This window comes from Mustela nigripes, chromosome 7, assembly GCF_022355385.1.
Source record: "Mustela nigripes isolate SB6536 chromosome 7, MUSNIG.SB6536, whole genome shotgun sequence".
In the NCBI taxonomy this organism is placed as follows: Eukaryota; Metazoa; Chordata; class Mammalia; order Carnivora; family Mustelidae; genus Mustela; species Mustela nigripes.
This window is the reverse complement of record NC_081563.1, coordinates 99,310,645-99,336,322: the sequence shown is the minus strand read 5'-3', so window position 1 is coordinate 99,336,322 and position 25,678 is coordinate 99,310,645. Positions and strand designations below refer to the sequence as shown.

General features: G+C 44.8%; 1 protein-coding gene and 1 long non-coding RNA gene across 5 annotated transcripts in view; one reads left to right on the top strand and one right to left on the bottom strand.

The window, feature by feature from the left end:
* The window catches only part of KIF16B (kinesin family member 16B), a 284,713-nt gene extending 261,676 nt beyond the window's left edge, over positions 1 to 23,037 (bottom strand). For all 4 annotated transcript variants that reach the window (XM_059406507.1, XM_059406508.1, XM_059406510.1 and 1 more), the window contains exon 1: positions 22,847 to 23,037. In XM_059406507.1, the coding sequence (XP_059262490.1) occupies positions 22,847 to 22,893 (47 nt within the window). In that variant the 5' untranslated portion in view covers positions 22,894 to 23,037. The remainder of the gene's footprint in view (positions 1 to 22,846) is intronic.
* A 120-nt stretch (positions 23,038 to 23,157) lies between these two features.
* Positions 23,158 to 24,948, top strand: LOC132022662 (uncharacterized). The gene is made up of 2 exons (XR_009405664.1): positions 23,158 to 23,211; positions 24,385 to 24,948. It is a non-coding gene; the product is annotated as an uncharacterized LOC132022662 (long non-coding RNA).
* Positions 24,949 to 25,678: the final 730 nt, after the last annotated feature.

Here is a 25,678-nt window from a genome sequence, read left to right as displayed (position 1 = left end):
AATAAAAATCTTTAAAAAAAAAAAAAGTACTGATTGTGCAAAGCTGTGGGGGCTGAGCTAGCCTGATATATCATTTATTTGCCAAAAAATGTACTAGAAGAAAGCAGGCAACACAAGGCTAGGCACAGAGCCAACAATCAGTGAGTTCACCTCCATCACAAACCCAAGATCCATCCAGGAGTCAGCAAGCGCTTACCAAGCCTGTGCTGTCTGAGGCACTGACACACACCGGTGAACAGAACCCAGGAGCTAAGATTCCGGTGGGCAGATCTGTTAACAACCTTTCCAGGGCTTCCCCACAATGAATGGAAATGGAGGGAATCTGGAAAACACATTTTGCCAAATTTTCTAGCCATATCTCTAAAAGATGAAGAACCACCAGAGTTGATCTTCGAAGGTTTTACTTACGAAATGCTTTATCTTCATCAACATAATCCAGAGGCCACAGTTCATTTAAAAAAAAAAAATCAGAAACACCAAAATTCTTTCACTTATTTTTAAATACTTGTGAAAGATGTCTACTTATTCTACCTATATACAGAATGTTCAATCAGAAGGCAGGAAATGCACACTGTCCTTCCTGCCCAGCAGTCCCACCCCTCCCTCCCCATGGGCAAGCTTGCAATGCTCACTTGCGTGTTAAAGAGAGCAACAGTGGCTAGGGGCAAGAGTAGCTCAGTGCACACACACATGGGTCTCCCCTGTACGAGGCTCTCGGGGATAGAGATGTATGATCATAGCTCTTGCCCTTCAACGGCCCACGATCGCCCCACATGGGTGGGAGCAAACAGCCTCTTAAAAGCAAGGCCATTTGGGGTTGGTTGAGTGGCCCACCCCACCCCAGGCATGGGAGGCCAGACCAAGGAGAGATCTGATATTGGTTGACATGGTAAATAAAATGAAGTCATCCAAAAAGGAAGTCCAATCACTGCCTAAAGCAGCAGCCACATTTTGTATACTGGGAGACAAGCGGGTCAGGTGGGTCACCAGACAGCTCTTTTCCAGGATATTCTTGGAACACCCAGCCGAGTCACACTGCCTTTCCCAGTGCCTAAACACCGGCGGGCTTGATGAAGAGCTGCTCCCTGCCTGCCCTGGCTCTCACTCTTTTTCATGCTGGTCAGACACGGAAGATGCTATGCCACATCTGCAGCTTCTGAGTTGTGATGCAACGCACAGGAGCAAAGAAACAATATAGAGGAAGGAGCCACACTCCAAGCAGATTTTCATTTTGCCATTACCTAGAAAATGTCAGGCATCAATGGAAAGCGAGCACACCGACATCATCCTGGGCGTCTGGCTGCTGGGGCGTCACTAGTAACCACACTGCCAGCTAGGACTCCCAACCTAGGAGCTGCCCAGCTTTGCTGCACACATGAGTCTCCCAGGGGCTGTAAAATTCCTGCTGCCCGGCTGAACCCCATCCCAGTTAAATCCACTCTCTGGGGTGGGAAGCCATCAGTGGAGAGGTGAGGCCAGTATCCTAAACTCCTGGTTTCTCACTTCTGCCATTAAATGTCTCAGAAGGGCAACCAGGGCCTCCCCAACAATCAGCCGTCACTAGCAAAGCCCAAAGGAGAACACAAACCATGACCATGGACCTGCAGGAGACCAGGTGACAGAGAGAAAGACCAAACAGGCTACCAAAACACTCAGCAAAGAAGAAAACACCTTTGAGCCGAGACATGCAGAGTGCACACAATCAGAGCAATGTAGCCCAGAGTTCTGCAGTCCAAAGAGCCAGGTTCACATTCTACATCTCTAACTGACCAATTCGTGGATGACCACCAAGCCAGAGAGTCAAAGCACACAGTGAACAACACGCTTACGCAGAAGCAGTTGCTGTCCTTAGCATTACCAGCACTGTTTGCAGAAACCACTTTGGGGCTGCATCTTTGAGGAGCCTCCTCTCCACCCAAGACATCTCCTTCTTGGTCTTTGCGGCAATACAGGAAGGACTAGCATCTCTCGGCATTTAGTGAAACTCAAGGATGCTTATGACGCAACAGTGGGCCAAGCCAAGAGCACTCAAAGACAACAGCTCCCCCAAATACTGGAAACACCTGTAATGCAGGAATGTTCTGAAGCGAAGAGTTTTAAATAAAGCAAATAAAGGAGAAAGTTTTTTTTTTTTTTTAATTCCAGTGTAACTGACATATGTGCTAGAATAGTTTCAGGTGTACAATACAGTGATTCAACAATTCTATATTTTACTCAGTGCTCATGATGATATGTGTACTCTTAATCACCATCACCTATTTCATATCCCCTCACCCACCTCCCCTCTGGCAAACATCTGTTTATTCTCTATAGTTAAGAGTCTGGTTTTTGTTTTGTCTCTTTTCTTTGTTCATTTGTTTTGTTTCTTAAATTCTACACAAGTGAAATCATATGGTATGTCTTTCTCTGATGGATTCCACTTAGCCTTATTCTCTAGAACCATCCACATTGTTGCAAATGGTAAGATTTCATTCTTTTTATGGCTCAGGAATACTCCATTGTGTATATATATAACCACATCTTTGTTCATCTGTCTTGCTATGGACACTGTGGCTGCTTTCATATGTTGGCCAGCATAAATAATGCTGATATTAACAGAGGGGTCCATGTAACTTTCTGAATAATGTCTTCATTTTCTTCGAGTAAAGACCCAGTAGTGGGATTACTGGACCATATGGTAATTCTATTTTTAATTTTTTGAGGAACCCCCATACTGTCGTCCACAGTGTGGCTGCACCAATTTGCATTCCCACCAACAGTGCACAAGTGTTCCTTTTTCTTCACATGTTTGTCAACAATTGTTATTTCCTGTCTTTTTGATATTAGCCATTTTGGCAGGTATCATGTGGTATCTCCTTGTGGTTTTGGTTTGCCTTTCCCTGATGGTAAGTAATGTTGAACATCTTTTCCTGTGTCTGTTGGCCATCTGTATGCCTTCCTTGGAGAAATGTCTGTCCATGCCTTTAGCCCATTTTTTAATTGGATTATTTGTATTTTTGGTGTTGAGTTATATAAATTGGATATTGACCCTTTATCAGAAATTTCATTTATAAATATCTCTTCCTATCCGGTAAGCTGTCTTTTAGTTCTGTTGATTGTTTCATTCGCTGTGCAGGAGCTTGTTATTTTGATGTAGGAGAGGAATTTTAAAAATTCATTCTAAACCCGATGCTTTTCAGCAGCAACCCAAGGCTAGTACTGGTACACCCTGTGTTCTAGAATAGTTTAATTAGTTGTCAATACTTTAAAAATCAGTCTGTGCAACTCTGAGTTTCTGAATTTCTGAATTGTCCTGCAATATGAGAGGACACAGCACTCCTGTGACTACACTCCACAGGACAGCAGAAGGGGAGTTGATGCGGGCCTCCCCCCGCAGTCCACACAGCTCAGCAGCTCTCCCCAAGCTCCCCAGACATGGGAACTGAGACCCCCACAGGAAACTGAGAGACTTCAGAGATGGGGTTAAGCCTCAAACAGGGAAGAAAAAAAAGAAAAACTTTTTAAGATGACTAATTGGCAGCAAATCTAAAGAATCATATTGTGGCTTCTCAAACTTCAGGTGCTTTTTGTTGGATTCTTATCTTTGCCCACCCAAGGTGCCTCTAGGGACAAGAGCAGTGACAATACTGGCTGATGTGATGAAACCAATCAAGCTGACTTTTCACCAAAAAAAAAAAAAAACGTGATTTAAGCCAGCCAGGAGCAAATAAGGTTTTCTAATTTCTTCCTTAGGCTTTCTTAAAGAAACCACCAGTGAGGGGCTTTCTGTCTCATTTCCTTCTGTCTTTAAGGCATAAACCTTAATTTTCAATCCTTCCAACTCCTTGCCAGGATTTCCACCTCCCGAGACCTTCACGGTAGGCAACTTTGAACAGTAAAGCCACTGGTCTCCAGAGCTGCACTGCTGGGGCACTGTTATCAGATTCTTAACACTCGAGAATGCACCCCAGACTCCTTGAAACTGAATACACTACCACGATTTATGCAGAAATAAAAGAAATAACCTTGTCATCAAGCCAGAAGGGCCTGAGGTAAGAAAGGCCTCTGATATCATGATGCTCTTTGAAATAACACAGAGGGAGAGAGCAAAACAGGTCTGGCCTCATTTCTGGGGCTCAGCTGACCCAACAGTCTATGCACAATAAAGCAGGCCCCTCCTCCAACTGCTATATGAGGGTGAAGGCAGGCTCCAGTGGCACCTGGTGTAATACCTGCACCTCTGACTTGGACCTCATTTCAGAGGAGGGAGAAGGGGGCTAGAGCTAGCATGCAGGGTACCGGCACCAGCTGAGCCCTAGCCGAGGCCTCAGTCTACAATCACACGATGACATCAAACGTGCGGTTGTACTTCTGTTTCACTCAAGTCTTCAACTCTCAAGTAGCACCTTTCCATCCTTTCATGATTAATTACGCTTTCTAAGTCAGGCTCCATTCTCTGACACACTGAGCCCCCTCATGCTTCAGGGCTCTGCTCCATTTGCATTTTCAAAGCTTCACAAACCCAGTTCAGCACTTGAAACAGGAAGCTCTTGAACACAAGTGCAAAGAAACAAGGCCCTTAACTTCCCACAAGTCACATGGGGAAGGGGATTGAGAACAGCCGTGTGTGCCTCTGACAACAAACGAGTGGATAAAATCACATCGAGCTGAAGCTGCAGAGAAAGCAAACTGTCGGTATTGTTGTAGCAAATGCATTATTAACACACAGCCATCAGAAGTTCCTTCAGCTCTGCAAATGAGGCCTCTGGGCCTCCCACACGCTGTTCCCTCCACCTGCTACACTTGTTGTTCCTGGCTAATGCCCACTTCCAATCTAGCTGAGATGGTTCTCCCCCCAAGACCTTCCCTGATGCCCCGAGTCAGAATTAGATTCTGCCCCTAACCGCAAGCTTCCGTACACAGCACCACAGGAGCTGGTCCAACAAAGGCACAGACTGTGCCTGGATTATGCGCCAGCACATCCCCACCATGCAAACCAGCAGCCTGTAATGATGATGGGGGCTCGGAAAGGACAAGTATATTCATCATTACACCAGAAAGTTATCTGCCTTCTTCACTCTCATTCTCTCACAAGTACACGGTAGAGTCTTCCAGAAGCTAGAAGACATGTGATGAATCATTCCGATGGCTAAGGCAATGTATGCTTACGTACATATTCCTGTGTTTTATAATTTTCTGTTTTAATTCGTAATGTGGTAAACAACAGACTGATGTAACCCACAAATTTTGGGGGGTCCTCAAAAGTTCTGAAGATTGTAGGAATTAGAGAACTCCTGGTCCAGCACAAGACCTGGCACATACCCTCAGTCATGGTAGCCTCCTCTGGGGTATTCTTCCCAGCCCTCAGAAGGAGCCCCACTCCCACCCTCATTCATCATGCATTGAATACATCATCATCATCTGGAGAACTTGGGAGGCTCCCTTTGTTTCTGTGGCCCACCCTACATCAAGAGCTACTAGAGAGTAGGAATCACACCCTCAATCACCTCTGACCAAAGGAAAGGGCTCAATAATAGCTCAGTAGGTAGATAAATGTCAAGATCACCATGAAAACATCTGTTCTTCACAAAGCTAAGCCTAGTCAGACCTCCAAGTTCAATTCCAGCCATAATGCCTTACCTGCAGACTTGAGCTCATACTGACCTTCCTTTCTCTGAATACCTACTGTACTTTATTATCTACACAGCAGAACGGAATGCTTGGTGACTAGTGGACTTTGTCCATTCATTACTGAGCTATGTAACATTGTGCATCACCATCACGATGATGAGGGAGCAGGAGGCTGGCTGAGGACAAAGCAAGAGCTGGCGCCTTGCACCCCCCCTTCATCCGCTCCCCTCCATAGGTGTAGCATTCCTCAGGCACCCCTGACTGCCATAAAATGATAAATAGTTAACTTGCTGAGATCACAGTCCTACAAGACAGGAGTCTCCCTTGGTTTGCAAATGTCCTTGAGATTACAACAAAGAAGTTACCTTATCAATAGCCCAATTTCCAAAGACACAGAACTCAGTTTCTCAAGCTTAATGTCACCCTCCCCTCCATAAAAAACCGAAGGAGGTGGAGGTAGAAGGAAAAGTAAATAAAGTTAAATTTCTTCTAAACCTAAATCTCATTAACAAGGATGCTTGATAGCAGGAATGTAACATTCCACCAGACTTCCAATCGTCTTTACTTGATAGCAACTAAGCCTTCAATATCCTGATAGTATTCTTTGCCCCAATAGCCCTTCTGAACACCCCTTTGTCCTCACCTACCCAACTCCTGTGTATATAACCAACCACCCCTCACAACCCGGGGCAGCAGCAGCTCTTCCTGCCCACGGGTCCTGTCCCCGTGCTTTAATAAACCACCATTTTGCACCAACGACGTCTTAAGAATTCTTTCTTTAGTCGTCGGCTCCGAACCTCCTCACCCCACCGAACCTGACTTAGGTTCTGGGACTTCATCAACGATATCAGTGTGAAATCCCAAGAGGTGCAAGAGAAAATTATGTTAGGACTGATGGTGCCTGCTCTACAGCAGGGTACAAGCACTCTGCAGCTGTCAAAATAACCTTATGAATAAGGTATTACTATCCCCACCATAACAAATGAGGAAAGAAGAGCTCAGGAGACTGAGGCATCCTTTAGAAAACCAAGCAGGTACTTAGGAGCAAAGGCAGGAAGCAGCCTGAGGACCACCCAATTTACCTGCCCTCCCCTGTACTGAGGACTGTGGGCAAGTGTGCGTTTATGGACAGGGCAATCTCTGCCTCACTAATTTAATCAAGGAACCATCCAAAGGTGTCCCTCCAAGGAAAAGCTGACATACAAAGAAAGCAGTTTCTCGTATGCAGAAAGCACTGGATGTCTGCTGAATGAAGGAACGAATAAATGAATTAGAAATGGCACATGGAGAACTACAAACCTGCTGGAAAGGCTAAGGAATACAGTACAGAAAATAAATCAGATGTACCTAGGACTGATTCGTGGTAGCTGCCTCTCAAAAGGCAGAGCAGAAGAAAAGGAAAAAGGCAAAAGACAGCAAAAGCAGAAACCACCACAAAAGCCTCCGACTCTTCAAAAATCGAAGGAGAGAGGAATTCCAGCCAAGATGAAATTACAATCAAATCAGTTCCATAAGCACTTATGTTCCAGGAAAGGAGGAATGAATTCCTTCCGCTGATTCTTTAATTCATTTACTGGTCATCAGAAAGAGCAGAAAATCTGAAAACTACTTGTTAGTAGATAGTGCAGACTAAGTTATCACTCCTCCTGGAAAGCAGCTACCCTTGGGGGAAAGGAAAGAGCCTGCCTTTGCAGGGTTTCCTCCCTTCCCTCCTCACTCTCCTCCTGCCTTCCTCACGGATCCACTGCCCACAGAACATGCTGAGCATCAACCCCCATCTCCCTGACTCACCTGCAGTGGCTGTCCACGTTCCACAGAACAAAGGCATTGACCTCAGTACTAGGAAGGTCTTCTAGGTCCCCTAAGCCAAAGCTCCTTTAGCCTGACACTCTAGTCTGGTGATGAGCCAATCAAAGAAATAGCACAGCCAGACAGCACCACGCCTACCTTCTCAACAGAAGGGCTCCCGGCCTTCTCCATACACCCCTCGACTCAACCTTGCCACCACAAACCAGCCGGTCACTCATTTGCTAGCCTGAGCTTCCTGAAGACACAGATCATGCCCACTGGTGTACCCAGTGCCTAAGCACAATGCTTGGCCCTTCATAGGAGGCCAGTGAATGTCTGCAGGGTGAATGAATCATGTACACCTTACACCTCTTGCTCAGATCATCCCACTTCTGTTCTTGCCCCCTTATAATCCCTTCACCACCACTGGCCTTTGGACAACTAAAGTCAAATCAGGTCAGTCTATTCTCTCACTCTTCCAGTGGCCCTGACCACACTTAGAATAAGTCTAAGACCTTACCATGGCTTACTGAGCTCTACATGATGCACCACACTCCCCCATCTCACTGCACAGGAGGTCCCACTGGCCTTCTATATCCAGTGCATATTCCAAGCATGCACTTGCCACAAGGCTTTTGTACTTGCTATCCCTTCTACCTAGAGCATTCTTCCTAGATATTCCCATAGTTCATCACCTTCTTTTATCTATACGAAAAGTCCTTCTGTGACCACTGGTGTCTATGGTTACCTACTCCTTTGCTTTTTTTTTTTTTCTTTATAGAACTTTCAGCTACCTGCTATTACATACGATCGTTGTTTCTTCCCTAGACCTGTGCTGTCCAATATAAAAGTGACCAGCCACATGTGGCTAGTGAGCACTTAAAATTCGATTGGTCCAAATTGAGTTGCGCTATATAAAAAAACACACTAGACTTCAAAGACTTGCTACAGAAAAGTTAAAATACCTCATTTATACTTATTCTATTGATTTCCCATTGCAATGGCATTCTGAATATAATGGGTTAAATAGATGGTTAAACTTATTAACTTCACCTATTTTTCTTTAAAGATTTTTATTTATTTATTTGAGAGACAGAGAGAGAAAGAAAGCACATGAGCGGGGAGAGTGGCAGTGGGAGAAGCAGACTCTAAGCCAAGCAGGAGGCCCGATGTGGGGCTGGATCCCAGGACTGGGAGATCATGACCTGAGCTGAAAGTAGACACTTAACGGACTGAGCCACCCAGGTGCCCCTCACCTATTTCTTTTTCTTTCTGTAATGTGGCTACCAGAAAATCTTCAAGTACATAGGTGGCTGACACTGCCTTTCTATTAGACAGCAGTATACTAGAATATAAGCTCTCCGAGGGCAACCACTTTACCCATACTATTCGACAAATTATCTCCAATCTTTGGACAGTACCCTATACACACAGTGCTCAATAAATACTTAATGACTGAAAGATTTTCCTTCTGCTATGACTCTTTCCATCTTACAAGGTCCAGATCAAGCCTTCCCAGTCCCTGGAAATGGGCCGGGACTGCCCCCACTCAGCATACATTCCTCTGATACCCAGCACAGGCTCCCACACAGTTAGATACCCAATAAGCCCAAGAATTAACTGAGCACCCATGGCATATTGGGTGTTTTTAGGTACCATCTACCTCATCTAATCATCACAGTAACATGGGGTAGGGGGCAGAGGGAGGACAATTACTCTCGTGTTTAAAAGGAGGATCTGAGACCCAGAGAAGAAAAATGACACACCCAAGGTCACATGATGAGCAAGTGGTGAACCTAGAAAACAAACCCATGTCTTTTGGCCCCAGCCCCGGCACCTGCTCTCCACCCAAGGCCCAGGCTGGCAGCCAGCATCACATCCACAGACATGGTCCGGTTGGCCTGCACAGTGAGCTGTTTGCTTGTTTGTTTTAGCTATAATCCTTGCTAACATTTGATCAGTCCAGGTTCTCGTTTTATTCAACAGTTGAACACTTGCTACATGTCAGGCATGAGAAAGAAAGCCAAGAACTAGACAGAAATGGCCCCTATCCTCATTAGAGGGATTCAGACAAAATACAGATAAATAAGGAAAATATGTAACAGGCCAGGTTCTGAGAAGTGTGATAAAAGAGAAAAAAAAAAAAAAATCAAGAAGAGGGATAGGGAACACCAGGGGTGGGAGGTGCTATTTTCACTGGGATCACTGAGGAGGTGACATCCGCCTAAAGGAAGGAGGAAACAGGACACGTGGACATCTGCACCACACTCGCACCAGATGGAAAGGCTAGTGCAAAGGTCCTCAATGGTATCACTGGCTAGAACAGAGTCCTCTCTCGAGACACAGGGTGCAATAGAAATAAACACGTTTCCTTTATAGTACAGAAATATCACTGGAAAGTGGTATCCCAACCAGTCACTAAGTCCCCAGCCTATAAAGTCAAATAGTCACTACAGTTCCCAGCCTTCCTAGTACCCAGGTGTGGCCATGTGGCCAATGGACGGTGGGCACCAGTGATGTCTCTCTTCCACACCAAAGAGGACAAGAGATGGGTACACTGCCCCATCCTCCACCTCCCTTCGGCTAGCTGGAGAGACAGGACAATGAGGCTCCAGGAAATAGAAAATCACCTGCTGACTGGGAGCTACACTTGGTGATCCGCTTTCATGAGCAAAAGATAAATGTCTTGGTGACTTTAGTGTGAAGCCATTAAAAGGGGGGAACCAGCAAGTATGCCTCCACTCAGGATTACCTCCCCAACTCTGAAGCTGAGAATCTGCGGCTGCTTATCCCGTCGTCTGTGCTCAGAGTTTGTAATGTGGATTGTGGCAGGCCTGTTTGGTCCTTGTGGGCATTGGGTCTGTGGCCCCTGTACTACAGATTTAGCTAACTATGCCTAAAACTGACCCCTTGACACACCACTGAGACCTGCCTTCCCCTAACTCACTCTGAATTCCAGACCCTTCCACCCCATCCAGGATGAAAGGTCCCCACACGTCCTTTTCAGTTTGACATGTGGAATAATTAATACAACCAAGGTGTTAACAGCTCAAACTGTCTATATTCCAACAAAAGATGCCAGGAGACGTAATTCCTCAACCTTTCAAACGGACAGAGCTATATCAGGGGAAATGTTACCTATGCTTACCCTTAGTATCATACCAGCTTAGGCAACGTGGACCCTGAGAACAAAACAAGTTTAATTAAGATGTTTCACAAGACAACTAAATGCACTGTGAATCCTGGCCTGCAATTCAGACCTGAAAAAAGACACTAGTGGGGCAATTTGGGGAATCTGAATAAATCAGATTAGTGAATAGTAATGTGTCAATGTTAACTTTGTTGGGTTTTAGTTTTATTACAGTTTTCTAAGGTTATAACATTTAGGGAAGTTGGGTGAAAGCTATGTCTGTGCTACCCTGCAACTTTCTGTAAATATTCCAAAAGGAAAAAATTTCAATATTAAAATAGAAGAAAAGAAGGACCACATCACCTGCAGCTGGGTGAGGGCAGGGGTTGGGGGAGTACTCCATTGGTGCTCAATCCTGTTCATGTAAGAAACCAGTACAGCACTTTTTTTTTTAAAGAATTTATTTACTTATTTGAGGTGGGGAGGGGCAGAGGGAGAGCGAAAATCTAGGGCAAACTCTGTGCTGAACAGAGTTAAGGGCTTGATTTCAAGACCCTGAGATCTGAACCTAAGCCAAAATCAAGAATCAGATGCTTAACCGACTGAGCTACCCAGACACCCCCAGTTCAGTGCTTCATTGTTTTTTTTAAGATTTTATTTATTTATTTGACAGAGAGAGAGATCACAAGTAGGCAGAGAGGAAAGCAGAGAGAGAGGGGAAACAGGTTACCTGCTGAGCAGAGAGCCCGATGTGGGCCTCGATCTCATCAGGACCCTGAGGATCATGACCTCAGCCAAAGGCAGAGACTTAAGCCACTGAGCCACCCAGGCACCCCCAGTTCAGTGTTTTAGAAAGGACAGAGTTCTGGCTTCCAGGATGCTTAGCAGGTTAGACAACCCCACCCCACCCCCCATCAAAACAAATAAGAAGAAGAAAAGAAAAACACCTTATTTGGATAACCATAACTAGTCCAGCCCCAGGACTAGTGGCATTTTTCTCACAATTGTCTTTCAATCTGATCAAGTAGAGATAGCTCACAGGGAAACACTAACCTGAGGAAAAGGAAGAAAACAGACCAAAATCTATTTTTAAAAGCTTGGTCGCTGCAATTTTTCTCCCTTTTGAGCTAGTCTTCACCACCTTGAATGATTTTTTCTTGAAACCTCCTTGGGGAACTTTAAGTCCCACTAAGAGGGAGCTCATACAGTGACTTACCTTTGCCCCAACCACATTTTCTAAGCAGAATCACTGTGATGGTTTAGATTTTGTTAATAAAACCCTGAAAACAAAAATCAGCAGGTGTAACCTGGTGAGAGACCATGAGGCCATGAGGGCTCAAGAAAGCAAGCTCTTCAGAGTGGACATCCCATGGTGGGTTCAGAATCCTAGACTCTTAATAGTGAAAATTCTCCTTCTAAACTTGATTTATCCTTTTGGGATCAAGAGCTCCCCAGCTTCCTAGAGGAAATAGAATTGACCTTCAATCTAACAACAACCTAACTTCAATGTTCTCTCATGTTTAAAAAAAAAAAAAAAAAAAGACGTTATCAACTTCTGAACAATAAATTCACTACACTAGTGTTTTTCAAATTGCAGATCATCAAATCAATTTAGTGGGTAACAACTATGTTTTTTTCCTTAATGAAAACAGTAGAGAATAGAAAACATCAGCATGCATTGAGTTGATAAATGTTTTACTGAAAAAGTCTGTAAAGTCCACAGTCCTGTACAAGCATCATCAGCCTTCCAAAACATAAATGTCCTCTGTTTTAAGTATGATAAATCCTTTGCCACTAAGTTGGGTAAGTGGAATGCTTCAAATGAATCTTATATTCACAATAATTTTTACCAAAATATCTGAAATGGGTTCCTATGGGGAAAAACTAGGGTTACAAACTGAAATCAAAAACTTTTCCCAAAAAATATTTCCCTCAGATATTTATCAACCACAGACACCAGGTTAACCCGTGGTCAAGGTCAATATCACCATTAAGGAGACAAATTGACACCATGAACCCTGGCATGATGCGAAATGAAGAAAACAATACGTGGTGTTCTCACCAAAACTGCATTTCCAGTTCAGTCATGATAAAACATCAGAGAAAACCGAGCTGTGTGCCATTTCACAAGCTAACCTACTGGCACTCTTCTGAGACCAAGGAGCTGTCAAGACCACAGAGGTTAAGGAGACACAGCAACTAAATGCAATGTGGAGTCCTGTACTGGCTGCTGGAACAGAGGAAGAACAGTCAAGGTAGAACTAGAATCTAGCTAATAGTCTTGGACTGTGTTAATTTCTTGGTTCAGGAGCTGTACCATGGTTATGTAAGATGTTAACATTAGGGGAAGTTGGATGAAGTACATACAGGAACTGTAAGTCTAAAATTATTTGGGGATAAAAAGTTGAAAAGAAAAAAAACCTTTTTCTGAAGAAAGGAACATGAACGTTCTGTCCCATAAACTATGCCTCATTTAAACACAGTAAGTGTTTTATCGCTAATTCTCTAACCTTAAGAGATAAACATAATGAGTATTCGATGTGTAATTTGCATGTAATTAACTAATACACAGGGAATGCTCCGGAGCTGTCATTCTTCATCCAGGCTCTTTTCAGCCTGCTTTCATCTCCCCTCTCTTCCTAATACCCAACAGAAGGATCACCAAAACTCCCTTTCCTCCTCACAGGGAGCAAGGAGAGACATCTTACAGATGCCGGGCTAGGAAATCCTGATTCCTTGTAACAGACGCTGGGCTAGGGATTCCTGATTCCTTACAAGCATCCACAGCTGAAAGATGGGGAAGAAGGACAGGAGAGGTGGCAGTTTGGGATTATTTATTTATTTATTTATTTGACAGAGAGAGAGAGAGAGATCACAAATAGGCAAAGAGGCAGGCAGAGGCGGGGTGAGGGAAGCGGGTTCCCCGCTGAGCAGAGAGCCCAATGTGGGGCTCAATCCCAGGACCCTGAGATCATGACCTGAGCTGAAAGCAGAGGCTTAACCCACTGAGCCACCCAGGTGTCCCGAGGTGTCAGTTATTAAGTCAATAAATATTTTCTGAGAACCCATCTCTGCCAGGAACGATTCTAGGTTTGGGGGAAATAGCCATGAGAAAGACTGACAAGGTTACTGGATCTCACAGAATTTACCTGTAGGGAGTCAATAAAAAAGCAAACAAACAAAAATACATTCATAGGTGCACACACATGCACACATACATAACCTCAGTTAATGGTAAATGTATGAAGCCAGAAAACCAGTGTTATGTTCTAAAATTGGAACCTGAACCTGATCCTTCTCTGGTCCCCAGTTTTCTCATCTACAAAATGGAGCTAACCATATTCAGCCCTACAGATCTATTGCTAGGAATTAAATTAGACAGAGACCACCTAAGACTTAGCAGAGTTCCTAATAAGTGAATGAGTGGCTAGCAATAGTAAATGATGGCAAAAATCACTTAATCAACACCATTACTGAAAGCACATTCTCAAATGATTTTAAATTCTACATATCCCCCTGAAATTTGCTCTAAGTGTCTATGCTGATCATAGAAATAGCCATTTCCCCTCTACTATGCAGCAACAATGAATAATGAATGTATTTGGAAATGGACAGAGCAGGAAACAAGCGCTCAGCACAGAGCCCAGCAGAGTGAGAGAAAGCTTCCAGGCCCTGCTCCTGGTAACCTCCTCTGCGCCTGATGTGAATCAGCAGGCTGAATTCAAGGGAACGATGCCCACCTTCCCATGAAGGACTTTATCCTGGACGGTCTCTGCAACTGGAGCTGGACAGAAGGTAGTCCAAGCCACCAAAATAAACTAGAGGCTCTCGGTCCCAGGGAAGAGTGCTGGAGACTGACTGTAAGGCACTATCACATCCTCCCCCAGGCTGCAGGTGTTTAACTATAACATTTCCCTTCACAAAACAAGATTGCATCCCACAAAAACAGCAAAGGCTATTGAAATACTTTACAAAAGTAATCATGAAATGAGGACATACAAAACAAATCAACTTTAAGCCAAAGCACTATACATTGCACAACTGGACATCTCTAAATAACTTCTGACAGACAGACAGAAAGGCAAACACACTGTTGATCTCTCTCTCAGCCACAGCCTCAATGAATAAAACAAAGCAGAAGTTAATACCAAATTAGCTTATTTATTTTTTTAAGATTTTATTTATTTGACAGACAGAGATCACAAGTAGGCAGAAAGAGAGGGGGAAGCAGGCACCCTGCTGAGCAGAGAGCCTGATGCAGGGCTCAATCTCAGGACCCTGAGATCAAGACCTGAGCTGAAGGCAGAGGCTTTAACCCACTGAGCCACCCAGGTGCCCCCCAAATCAGCTCTATTTCTCACCATCCCTCCCGCCCTTGTCCCAGGAGCCTTCTTCCCCCAACCCTCTACCTCTCTACCTGTTTTGTTCCTCTCCCTTAAAACAAAAACAGACACACACACCACAATTCTCCTCTGCCTAGCCAGGTTTACGATGCCCAGGTGAGGGATGGGGCTCATGCCAGGCCCTAGGCCCCACAGGAAAGAGCAGAACAGGAATACTATCTACTGAGAATTACACAAGAAATTAAAACTGAGACATTTCTTTCTCTTTTTCTTTTTCTTTCTTTTTTTATTTTTAATTTGAAAGAGAGAGAGACACAGCGAGCTAGGGAACACAAGCGGGGGAGTGGAAGAGGGAGAAGCAGCCTTCCCACTGACCAGAGAGCCCAATGCAGGGCTTGATCCCAGGATCATAGGATCATGACCTGAGCCAAAGGCAGATGCTTAATGATTGAGTCATCCAGGCACCCCAAAACTGAGACTCTTCTAAAACATAGAATACAGAGCACATGGAGCCACAACATTATTATACCCCAAGGCTTCTGGAAAACTCCACCATAACCCCAGGAGAGAAGAGTAAAAAAGGGAAAACTATCTTAGTATTACTCCAAATGTAGTTCTGACCCTGGGAAGGCCCGAAAAGAGCCTAAGTGATTCTCAGCTGTCCCTAGGCCACACTGGGATTCAGTGTGCTACAAAAAAAATTTTACTTGTGCTACAAGTAAAATCTACTTGCCCAGGACACAGACAATTATGCAGTTCTACTAAACCCCTTCCTTCTTCAGTACTGTCCTCCTTGGTAACCAACCTCACTTCCACTACATCAACTATAACCTCTAAGAGACCCACATCCAAATGTGCATCACAGAGCTGACACCTCTTGGGTCCCTACTGCCTGGTACCCCCACCAGCAGCCGGAGCCAACTCAACTCCCCACCATGTCCCTCCTCCCCAACCAGCTCATGGTGGCATCCTGACTTTGGGAAAGGCATTCTTCCACTTAATAGCCCAAACCACTCATTCATCTTTGAGTCTGGCCTCCCTGTGTCCTGCTGATTGGTCTTCAGGATGTCTCTTGCAAATGCAAACAGGAGGGTATAAAACAGTGTATACATTATGTTGCCACGCAAACATGGAAAAATGATTGGATCCCAATGCACCAAAAGTTTCCATGAACCCCAGATCATGGAAGTTGAGCGATTTGTCTACTTGATTTCTTTGGTACACTTTTCTGTAGAACATACGTTTTTTAATAAGCATGTATTATTTTCACACTCAGTAAATACAGTGAAAGCTTCTTTAGGATTTTGCTTACAAGTCTTTCCTTTGATTGTGCCCTTCTCTATGGTTCCTATTTCCAAAATGGAGACACGTATGCTAGGCCAAGTCACCAGACTGGGGCTTACCATCCAACCTAACTGCAGTTTCAACCTCCCCCAGAATGCAGTTGACCATCGGTTTTCTGGTCAACACCACTGAGGTAATCTGTCACATGGCCCTCTCCATCCCCCACAGGAAGACAAGGTGATCCACCCACTAAGACTGTTCTTCTCCCTCATGGAAGGTGACCTTGCCTGAAACAATCCTTTCCTTTCTTCTGTTAATCACTTCTTGCCCCAACCTCCTGTCTATAAAAACCTTCCATTTTGTACTCCTTGGAGCGCCTTTCTACTTGCTAGATGAGGATGCTACCTGCTTCACAAATTGCTTAATAAAGCCTATTAGATTTTGAATGCATTTGGTTGAATTTTAACGCCTATTAAAACCCCAATCTAGTCCAGAATCACTATGTCATGGGTCATATTTCAGTTCCTTACGGTCTTCCTACACTGACCTCTGCCCACTCATACAGGCAGTTAGGCCCCGGGTCTTGCATCCCTGAGAACAATAGGAAAGTCAATAGGATAGTAATAGTGCATAAAGGGCACTTAACACAGCGCTTGGCAAATAGTATATAAAAGGTCATTTCTGCTGGTCCTGGAAGCACTTCCCTGCACTGCTATTAGATGAAACTTCTGAAGATACTAAATGGCAAATGAGAACCTTGTTTTTAAACCATCAATAGCCTCCAGGGTCTAAAAATAAGAGCCAATATTTATAGAGCACTTGCTTTGAGGCCCAACAGTGTTAGCGTAAGTGCATTCAGTCACCATCTTAGCCCCACAGGGAGGGTCCTGTGAAGATCTCCATTTGCACATGAAGGAACTGAAGCACAGGGCACTTCCGTGCCAAGGCAGGAAGCTAAGAAGTCATATAAATCTGGGACTCAAGCCAGTTCAGTCTTACCATCCAACAGAACTTTCCACAATGACGGACAAGCTGTGCATCAGCCCTGTTCAATATGTGGGCTACTGAGTATTTAAAACGTGATTAGTGCAACTGAGCAACTAAATTTTAAATTCTACTTAATGTTAACTGAAATAGCCACATGGGGCCAAGAGCTACCATACTAGCCAACGAACTGGAGAATGAAAGCCCAAACTCCCAAGATAACAAAGGGAAGTCCTCACAACACCCGGTCTACCTGCCTCTCAACTAATTCTTACACAAAGCTTCAGGTGGTCTAAGACCGCTGGTAACTGTATGCGTCCCTACTTGCCTTTCGGTCCCCTGCCCTCCTCTCATCTAAGCGTTCTGTATAATAGAGGAGCTTCAGAAATGAGAGAAAGATTGGTTCAAGTCCAGACTCCAGGCACTGTTAGGTGAGGGCTCTCAGTTTCGCCTCCAAATGGGCATAAAAAGCCCTCAGTCACTCAATCGGTGGGAGCAGGAAAGGAACTTGCCATGGTAAGAAGAGAGCAACATGCCTGATGCCTGGCAGCATCCTGACAGATGTCTTCCATCCCTAACACCAAGCCGTCCACTGTCTTCATCAGAGATCCAAGAGACCATCGTGAACTAGTCCCTGACACTCTTAAAATGAGAAGAACTCAGTATACCCTAAAGAGGCCAATCCCAGTCAAAATACCACTGGTGGTTTTTTCTTTCTTCTCTTTTTAACATACTAAACATGACTGTAAATTCCACCTGAAAAGGTAATGAGAAAGGAAAGCTAAAAACAGTCAGAAAAGGGAAGAAATGAGGTGGTCTTGCCTTATCAGATAAGAAAATATATTTAAAAAGCTATCACCTGGCCTGTTGCCAGCACTCAGGAAATACTTTTTTGGTTTAAAAAAAAAAAACCTCATATATTGTTATTGAATAAAGTTACAATCATTAAATTATTTAAAAAATAACAGTAATAACAATAACTAATCTTTACAGAGCCCTTGCCGCATGCCCGGCACTGCGTGGACAGTGTTACCCACATATACGATCTCATTTGAACCTCACAACAGTTGTTCTTCACATTGCCAAGTGCAAATCATTAATAGATCTTGAAGTCAATTTAGTGGATCTAGAAATAGCATTTTTTTAAACAAGACAATAGAATAAAACAGGACAGAACAGAAAATATGAGTGAATTGCATGTAATACCTTATGAATCTTTTACATATCCACAGAGCTTCGATTTCCAATGTGTCATCTGTGTATCATGGTAAAAGAAATATATGAAGAACGACCTTGCCTCACAACCTATAATGTATGGACAATTACTATCACCCATTTTACAGCTGTAAAAACTGAGGTTCAGAACAATTAAGTCTCTTGCTCAAATTTCACCCAGCTTGTTAATGACAGCCAAAACTGGAACCCACGCGGTCTGCACTCAGATCCCAGCCCCAACAACACTGGCAAATCAATGGGACAGGATAGATGGCACTAGCAAATCCTTGGTGGGGAGGGCGCCTGGGTGGCTTAGTTGGTTAAGTGTTGGACTCTTGATTCCGGCTCAGGTCATGATCTCAGGATTGTGAGATCCAGTCCTGCATCGGGCTCTGCACTGAGTATGGAGCCTGCTTAAGAGTCTCTTCCTCGGGCGCCTGGGTGGCTCAGTGCGTTAAGCCGCTGCCTTCGGCTCAGGTCATGATCTCAGGGTCCTGAGATCGAGTCCCGCATCAGGCTCTCTGCTCAGCAGGGAGCCTGCTTCCCTCTCTCTCTCTCTGCCTGCCTCTCCATCTACTTGTGATTTCTCTCTGTCAAATAAATAAATAAAATCTTTTAAAAAGAGTCTCTTCCTCTGCCCGTCCAGGCCCCACCACTCTCACACTCTCAAAAAAAAAAAAAAAAAAAAAAAAAAAAGACAGAATCATCTAGTGTTTTCATGAAAAAACAAGTGGAACCAAAAGGAAATGGACAAATTAGTTACCAAATCATTATTTTTTTGGAACAAAAAAAAATCTCATAAAATTATAAAATATGACACCAGTGTAAAAGAGAAGGACAGGCCTAAGACCAATGGAAGAAATTGCAAAGGAAAAGGAATACATAAGATTGCATACATACATAAGGCATAAAAAGATAATACATAAATGTTAAAATTTGCCCATAAAAAACTATGAGCAAATTGTTTTGGCAAAGGTTTTACTCGTTTTCAAAAAGTAGAGCTGTTGACTATGAAATTGACTTTGGGCAAATTAACTATGTTTCCCAATCTGTACATGGCATGACAGTAATAGTCTGTACCTACTAAGACTGTTACAAAGATTAAATTAGATTTTGTACCAGTGCCACAGAGGGAACTCTTAGCAAAGGCAGCTGCTGTTATGTGATGCAAAGTAAGGGCTCTTTCAAAATTACTTCTGCCACATAACCCAAAGCACCAGCGTAGTAAAAACAAAGGCATCACATCTTAGCCTGAATCAAGCATTGGATGTTTGTTTGCAAGAAGCAGTTATGGCAAAACCTGGCTCAGAAGGTCACATCTCACCCTGGGCCTCCACCCTTATAGAGCCTGCAACAGCATTCCTTATCTCCCAATACCCCAGGTCTTTCCTTCCTGTTGGTTGCTCCCTCTTTGCCTAAAGCTCCTCTAAAGATTGAGAGCAAAAATTTTACATCTGCAATCCCATGTTCATGGATGACGCGTACATCTTTGTGAGTAGGAATATAATCTATAAAACAAATTCTTAGAAAGAAAACTGCCCAATCGGTAGGTTTATAAATTTCTATTCTTGAGAGCTACTGTCAAATTTCCCAGTAAGAAAGTTTCAGAGGTTCTGACTCTTTATGATTTCATCACCATTCCTTCGCCAGCACCGGATGTTCAGTCAACATCCACCAACCTCACTAATAAAAAATGGTTTCTTACTGCTATTATAAATTTGCACGTCTAGGTCAGGTACTTTTGGCTGGCCATTTGTATACCTTTTTCCATTTCCCTGACAACTTCTGGATCATTGTCTCTCCTTGAAACTGCCCTTTGGAAGATTACCAATGTTCTTGTCTCCAAGACCAAAGACCTCATCTCACTCACACCCTCAGGGCACCATCTTGGCAACATCTGACACCAACAACCACCACCTCCTTCAAGAGACACTGCTCCTTTCCCTGCCATGACAATTTGCTGTGCTGGTTCTCCTCCACGAAGGGCAAGCCAATCTTCTCCCTATAATTCTAAAGAAAAGCATATCCCAGGATCCAATCCTCTTCTTTGCACTGTAACATTTTTTAACCATATATATATATACACACACAAATATTTGTACACATGTAAACATATGTGTGCACGTATGTCTATATATGCATATATATGTGTAGATATACAAATCTCTATATATACATAAAGATAAGATTTTCTCCTCCTGAGAAATCTCACTGTAACATTCTTAAACTGTCATCTACATGCAAAAGCTTTCCCAGTGTCCATCCTCAAATCACCTGAGACCTAAACCCATGTTTCTAACAGTCTACTGAAGACCACCAGAGAGATGCCCTCCCCACACTTGAGATCATCAACAGGGTCAACACGAGGGCAGCACTCACTGTGGCAACACTATGCTTGTTCATGACACTTAACTGCATCTCATATGACTCCACAGATCTAAGACAATACACCAACCTCACTATTCACCTTCCCCAAACCTCTTCCACCTCCTTGACCATCAAACCTTAGTTAATGGTTCTATGTTCTTCCCCTTTCCCCTTCTTCCCATCCAAGGATCTGCAAAATCCTCTCAATTCTGCCTGGAAATCATCTCGGTGTATCTAACCAGCCTTCCCGTTTCTGCCTTTAGTTCAGACTGCCACTTCCTTGGGTCTTGCCCTAATCCTGATGCCACCACCAGAGTTCTCTTTTCAAAGTACAAATACCATCACTTCAATCTATCACCTCAAAGCACATGGCTTTTGAACATTTCCTGCAGCTCTCCATATAACTGCGTTCCAGGCCTACATTGGCAAAGGAATGTACTTGGACGAACACTTCCAACCAGCCCCATGTTTTAGAAGAGTCCTGCCAGTATGTAGTCCCTCCCCCATTAGATACTGGGCTCCTAGAAGGTACTCATTAATCCTCACTCACCTTATCCCCCCTAAAGCACCCAGGACAAGGCTGCGCATTTGGTGGGTATTTTCTAAAGTCACTCACTACAATCTTCTAGAATGTGTTCATGTTACTCCAAAAAGAAAAAGGAACTTTATATATGTAAATCCAAAATTTAAAAAAGTCTTTTTAAATCATCTAAATGACTTTGGGGTCTGCTTGTCCTGTATGACTGGCTATACATACCAACATCCGTATTCTCCTTGGACTTACATAAAAGCCAAACTCTGGGGCACCTGGGTGGCTCAATGGGTTAAAGCCTCTGCCTTCAGCTCAGGTCATGATCCCAGGGTCCTGGGATCGAGCCCTGCATCAGGCTCTCTGCTTCCTCCTCTCTCTCTGCCTGCCTCTCCACCTACTTGTGATCTCTGTCTGTCAAATAAATAAATAAAAATCTTTTTTAAAAATAAATAAATAAAAATAAAAGTCAAACTCCTTCCCTAAAAAGTTTTACAAATAACTTAAAATGACAAAAGCACTGGTTTTCAACATCTACCAACCAGAATAAAGATTCCCTATTTGCCAACAGAAAAAACAGATTCAGGTGAGCCAAAGAGGATTCTGGCGATCACTTGATTTTATGATCTTCAGATGCCCCAATCAGCTGTCAGAACTACCAAACAATGACCTCCACAAGTTGATATGAGAAAGTGTAAAGGCCATATGGTAAGTCAAATATCCAACAACCTGACAGAGAAGCCAATAAAAACAAATGGCCTTGCGTGAACTGGGCCTGTCAACTCCGAAGGACACATCCTATCTAGGTCTACTTCATTCTTTAAAATTAAAGCAATTTTAAAAAGTAACTCTTCTAAAGCATCTTTCTATACTGATTATAAAGAGGTTATTGAGAAGGGGGATTATTTTTCAATGAATAGTCAAATCATTCTGAAAAGCATTATCTTGTAGGAAAATACAAGATTAGATTCTAAATGTGTTTATAACTCTTCCCCGCTCTTAACATCAGCGGATTTCAAACACGTGTGCCTAAGTGTCCTTGATTTTTTTTCCCCCCTGAAGTGAAAACTTTGCTAAAGTTTGCCATCCACTCTTGAACGTGAAGTTAAGAACTGCTCAGTTACCGATTAGAAGTCAGGGTTCACATTCAGGGAGCTGACATCATCTCTCACTAAGCAATTAAAAACATTGTTGTTAATAAGGAACTCCTGAGTTGACACAACTGAGGGGAGTTCGCGCGAGGGCTGCGGTGTCCCATGACCACTCTTACATCCACCCCCAGCGAGGATTTCAAGCCTTCATGAAAGTGATCCTTTGACGCTTCTGAAAAGAGGGGAACACGTAAACCTCCACAAGTTAATGGGACAGGAATCTGGCCTCGTGAACTCTGGAGCCCCAGGGACTGCAAGAGGGCAGCGTAAAAGGGACAGCAAAGCGTGAAGTGCTCCAGGCCCCCAGAGGCCACGGCCAGGAACCAGTGGGCCAGAGACCGTCCCGGGACACTTAAGTCCGGGCTGGCCCTTGAGGGCAGTTGGAGACTAAGTTACTCCGGGTGGGGGTGCATCGGGGGGCCACCTATAGCCGCCCCCAACTCACCTGCGATTCATGGGCCGGACCCTCACGGCCACCTTGACTGATGCCATAGCTCATCCCGGCCCGGCCCGCGCGGGCTCCCACCTGCCCAGTGCCCCGCGGCCGCCGGCGACTCTCGCGACTCTGCCCTCGGCTCTCGCCCACTTCCCTCCCTCCGCCCCCGCCCCTCTGCTCCCGGCCGGACCCGGCGTCCCGCGGCGGCCCCCACCTGCCGGGCGACTGAGCATGCCCAGAGCGCTCCGGCCCGCGTGATCCGCGCGCCAGGGTTTGGCGGCGGTCGGGCGGCGCGGAGGGGCGGGGTTGGCATGCCATCGCGCCGCCGCCCGAAGTCGCGGAGTCGGGAAGAACCTTCTTGCAGGAGGTGACCTGTAAGTCACCAAGGGTTACCGGGGAGGAGTGATTTCAGGAAAGCCGCACCCCGGCCTTACCACCTGAAAAACGGGGGAGGAGGAAGAAGAGGAAGGGGTCGCAGTAATGTAGAGCCAGAGCAAAGACCTCAATCCTGGGGCTCCGATGACGGAAAATACCGTTTTTCAGGCCTTAACAGGGACCTGGGTTTTACCCCCATCGTGCAGGAGTTAGCGCATCCGATGTACAGAGCAAGAAGCTGGGGGACAGAGATTATCATAGCCTGTTTGTGGGGAGCACCGTTCACTAGGGCCTTCTCTGCTGCATTCTGCCCACCCCAAGTGTGTGTTTTGGACCCCTCAATTCAGGGACACCGAGAAATGAAAATTAAAAGGGTGCTGGATCTTTAAAAATGCTGGTGAGAATGGCTACATTGTCTGAAATCAGATCTTCATAGGACTTTTTGGCACTTATGTTACAGTTCCGTAGTTTTTTGTTTTGTTTTTTTAGTTTCGTTTCTTTTTTTTTTTTTTTTTTTTTTTTTTTTTTTTTTTTTTTTTTTTTTTTATTTAATTTATTTGACAGAGACCACAAGTAGGCAGAGGCAGGCAAAGAGAGGAAGGGAAGCAGGCTCCCTGCTGAGCAGAGAGCCCAATGTGGGGCTGGATCCCAGGACCCTGATATCAGGACCTGTGCTGAAGGCAGAGGCTTTAACCCACTGAACCACCCAGGCTCAATCATAACGTATTCTTGGGAGAAAGCGACCTTCTCTTTACAGCTTAGGACCTAAGAAATCCTAAGAGGGCAGACATAGCCTCTTTTCCTGAGTCCTTCCTCACTCCACTCCCCCCACCTTTCCTGAAGAATGTGAATTCATTCATTCAGCCATTCATTCATGAATTTCTGCGCACACACCCAGGAGCCCCGCTCTGAGCCACAGGGTTAGGCGCCGGCCATAACCAAGACCTGAGCTCCGCATTCCTCCTACTGCCCCATTCCGGGTCCCTGGGGCGCAAATAACCCACGCCGGTCCAAGCCCCAGGACCCCCAGTCCCCCCTCGGGCAGCTGACAGGAAGCCAGGGGCAGTGAAGCCTGGACTGCCAGTTTGAGCCCCAGCTCCTACACTAACACTAGCTTTCGGTGTCCTCCAGCCTACATTGCGGGTTCACCTCTTGGGCTTTTGCCTTTACAGCAAATTGAAAACTGCATGGAGTTGGCTAATGCATTAAGTGAGATGGTGTCGGCAGACGTGACCCACTAGCGTATGAAGTCATTATTTCACCAATTTTCCTGAGCCTGGCGGCTAGCTTGGAATTGGCATCCCATTTGCTTCACAGCCCTGTAAACCCTAGGTCCCCCCGGCTTTGAGGGCGCAGAGCTGTGTGCGATTTGACCAGTGCGAGCTGCAGGAAATCAAGGAGAGCCGGAAACTGGACTGGGCCGCGCCGAGCATGCGCGATAGGGGCGGGCTGGTTCGAGGCCCCTCCAGGGCCGGCGCACCGCCTTCGCTACCCCAAGCAGGGGCGGGGTCCGCCTTATATGGGAGCTGCTTGGGGACAAACAGCCGCGCGTCTGCCTCCTGGGAGGGGGCAGCCTCACGCCCGCGCGAATCACAGCCACCAGTGCTCGCAACCACCCTACCGGGGTCGGATCTGGGCGCACGGACACCCGAGGGGCCCACGCCCTGCTGCGCCAGAGCTCAGTTTTTAAAGACAACGAATTAAACTTTGCAGGAGGAGTTCGCTTACTAATCAGAGCGATTTGCTGTGCCTGGGGTTTTATTTGTTGGTTGGTTGTGAGGTTTAATTCAGTATTTCGTTCTTTAATTTTTTTTTTTTCCAGCAGCCTACCCATGCCTATAAACCCACTCCCCTCTTCTGACATTGCCATTTGACACAAAACAGCGTCGTAGCCCCGCGGACACACTAGAACCCAGATGTCTGGCGTGGAGATTTTGACTAGACGGTTAGGCTTCAACTCACAAAGGCACCCAGCGGTGGGGATGGAGTATTTTACTTGTTTTGATGTAGTTTATCTGGGTCTTCATTTATTGTTCTTCTTTTGTCTTTTTCTGATGTTTAGCAATCTCTGTACTGTCAAATAGTTGTGAGTGATTGAAACTCCCTGAGTCTCAGCCTGTTCATTTCAAAGTGAGATAGCGCTGTAATAGAATGTTCACTCCTCCTCAAAATATTTGAATCATCTTAAAATACCATCAGAAGGAAAAATATATATATACAACATCCCTATCAGCTATATATCCAGTTATGTATTTCTTCCGCCAGACTTTAAGGAATAAAATTGATTTACTCTCTCACAAACATGACTTTTAAAAAACCTTGATAAACAGCAAACAGGTGCACTTAAATTGGAACATAGGATTCAACCGACATCTCAGAAACCCATCTGTTTTCTTATGTGCTAGAAATACCGACCTCAAGCATTCTATCACACAATACATTTAATATCTCCTTGTGGGGTTTTCT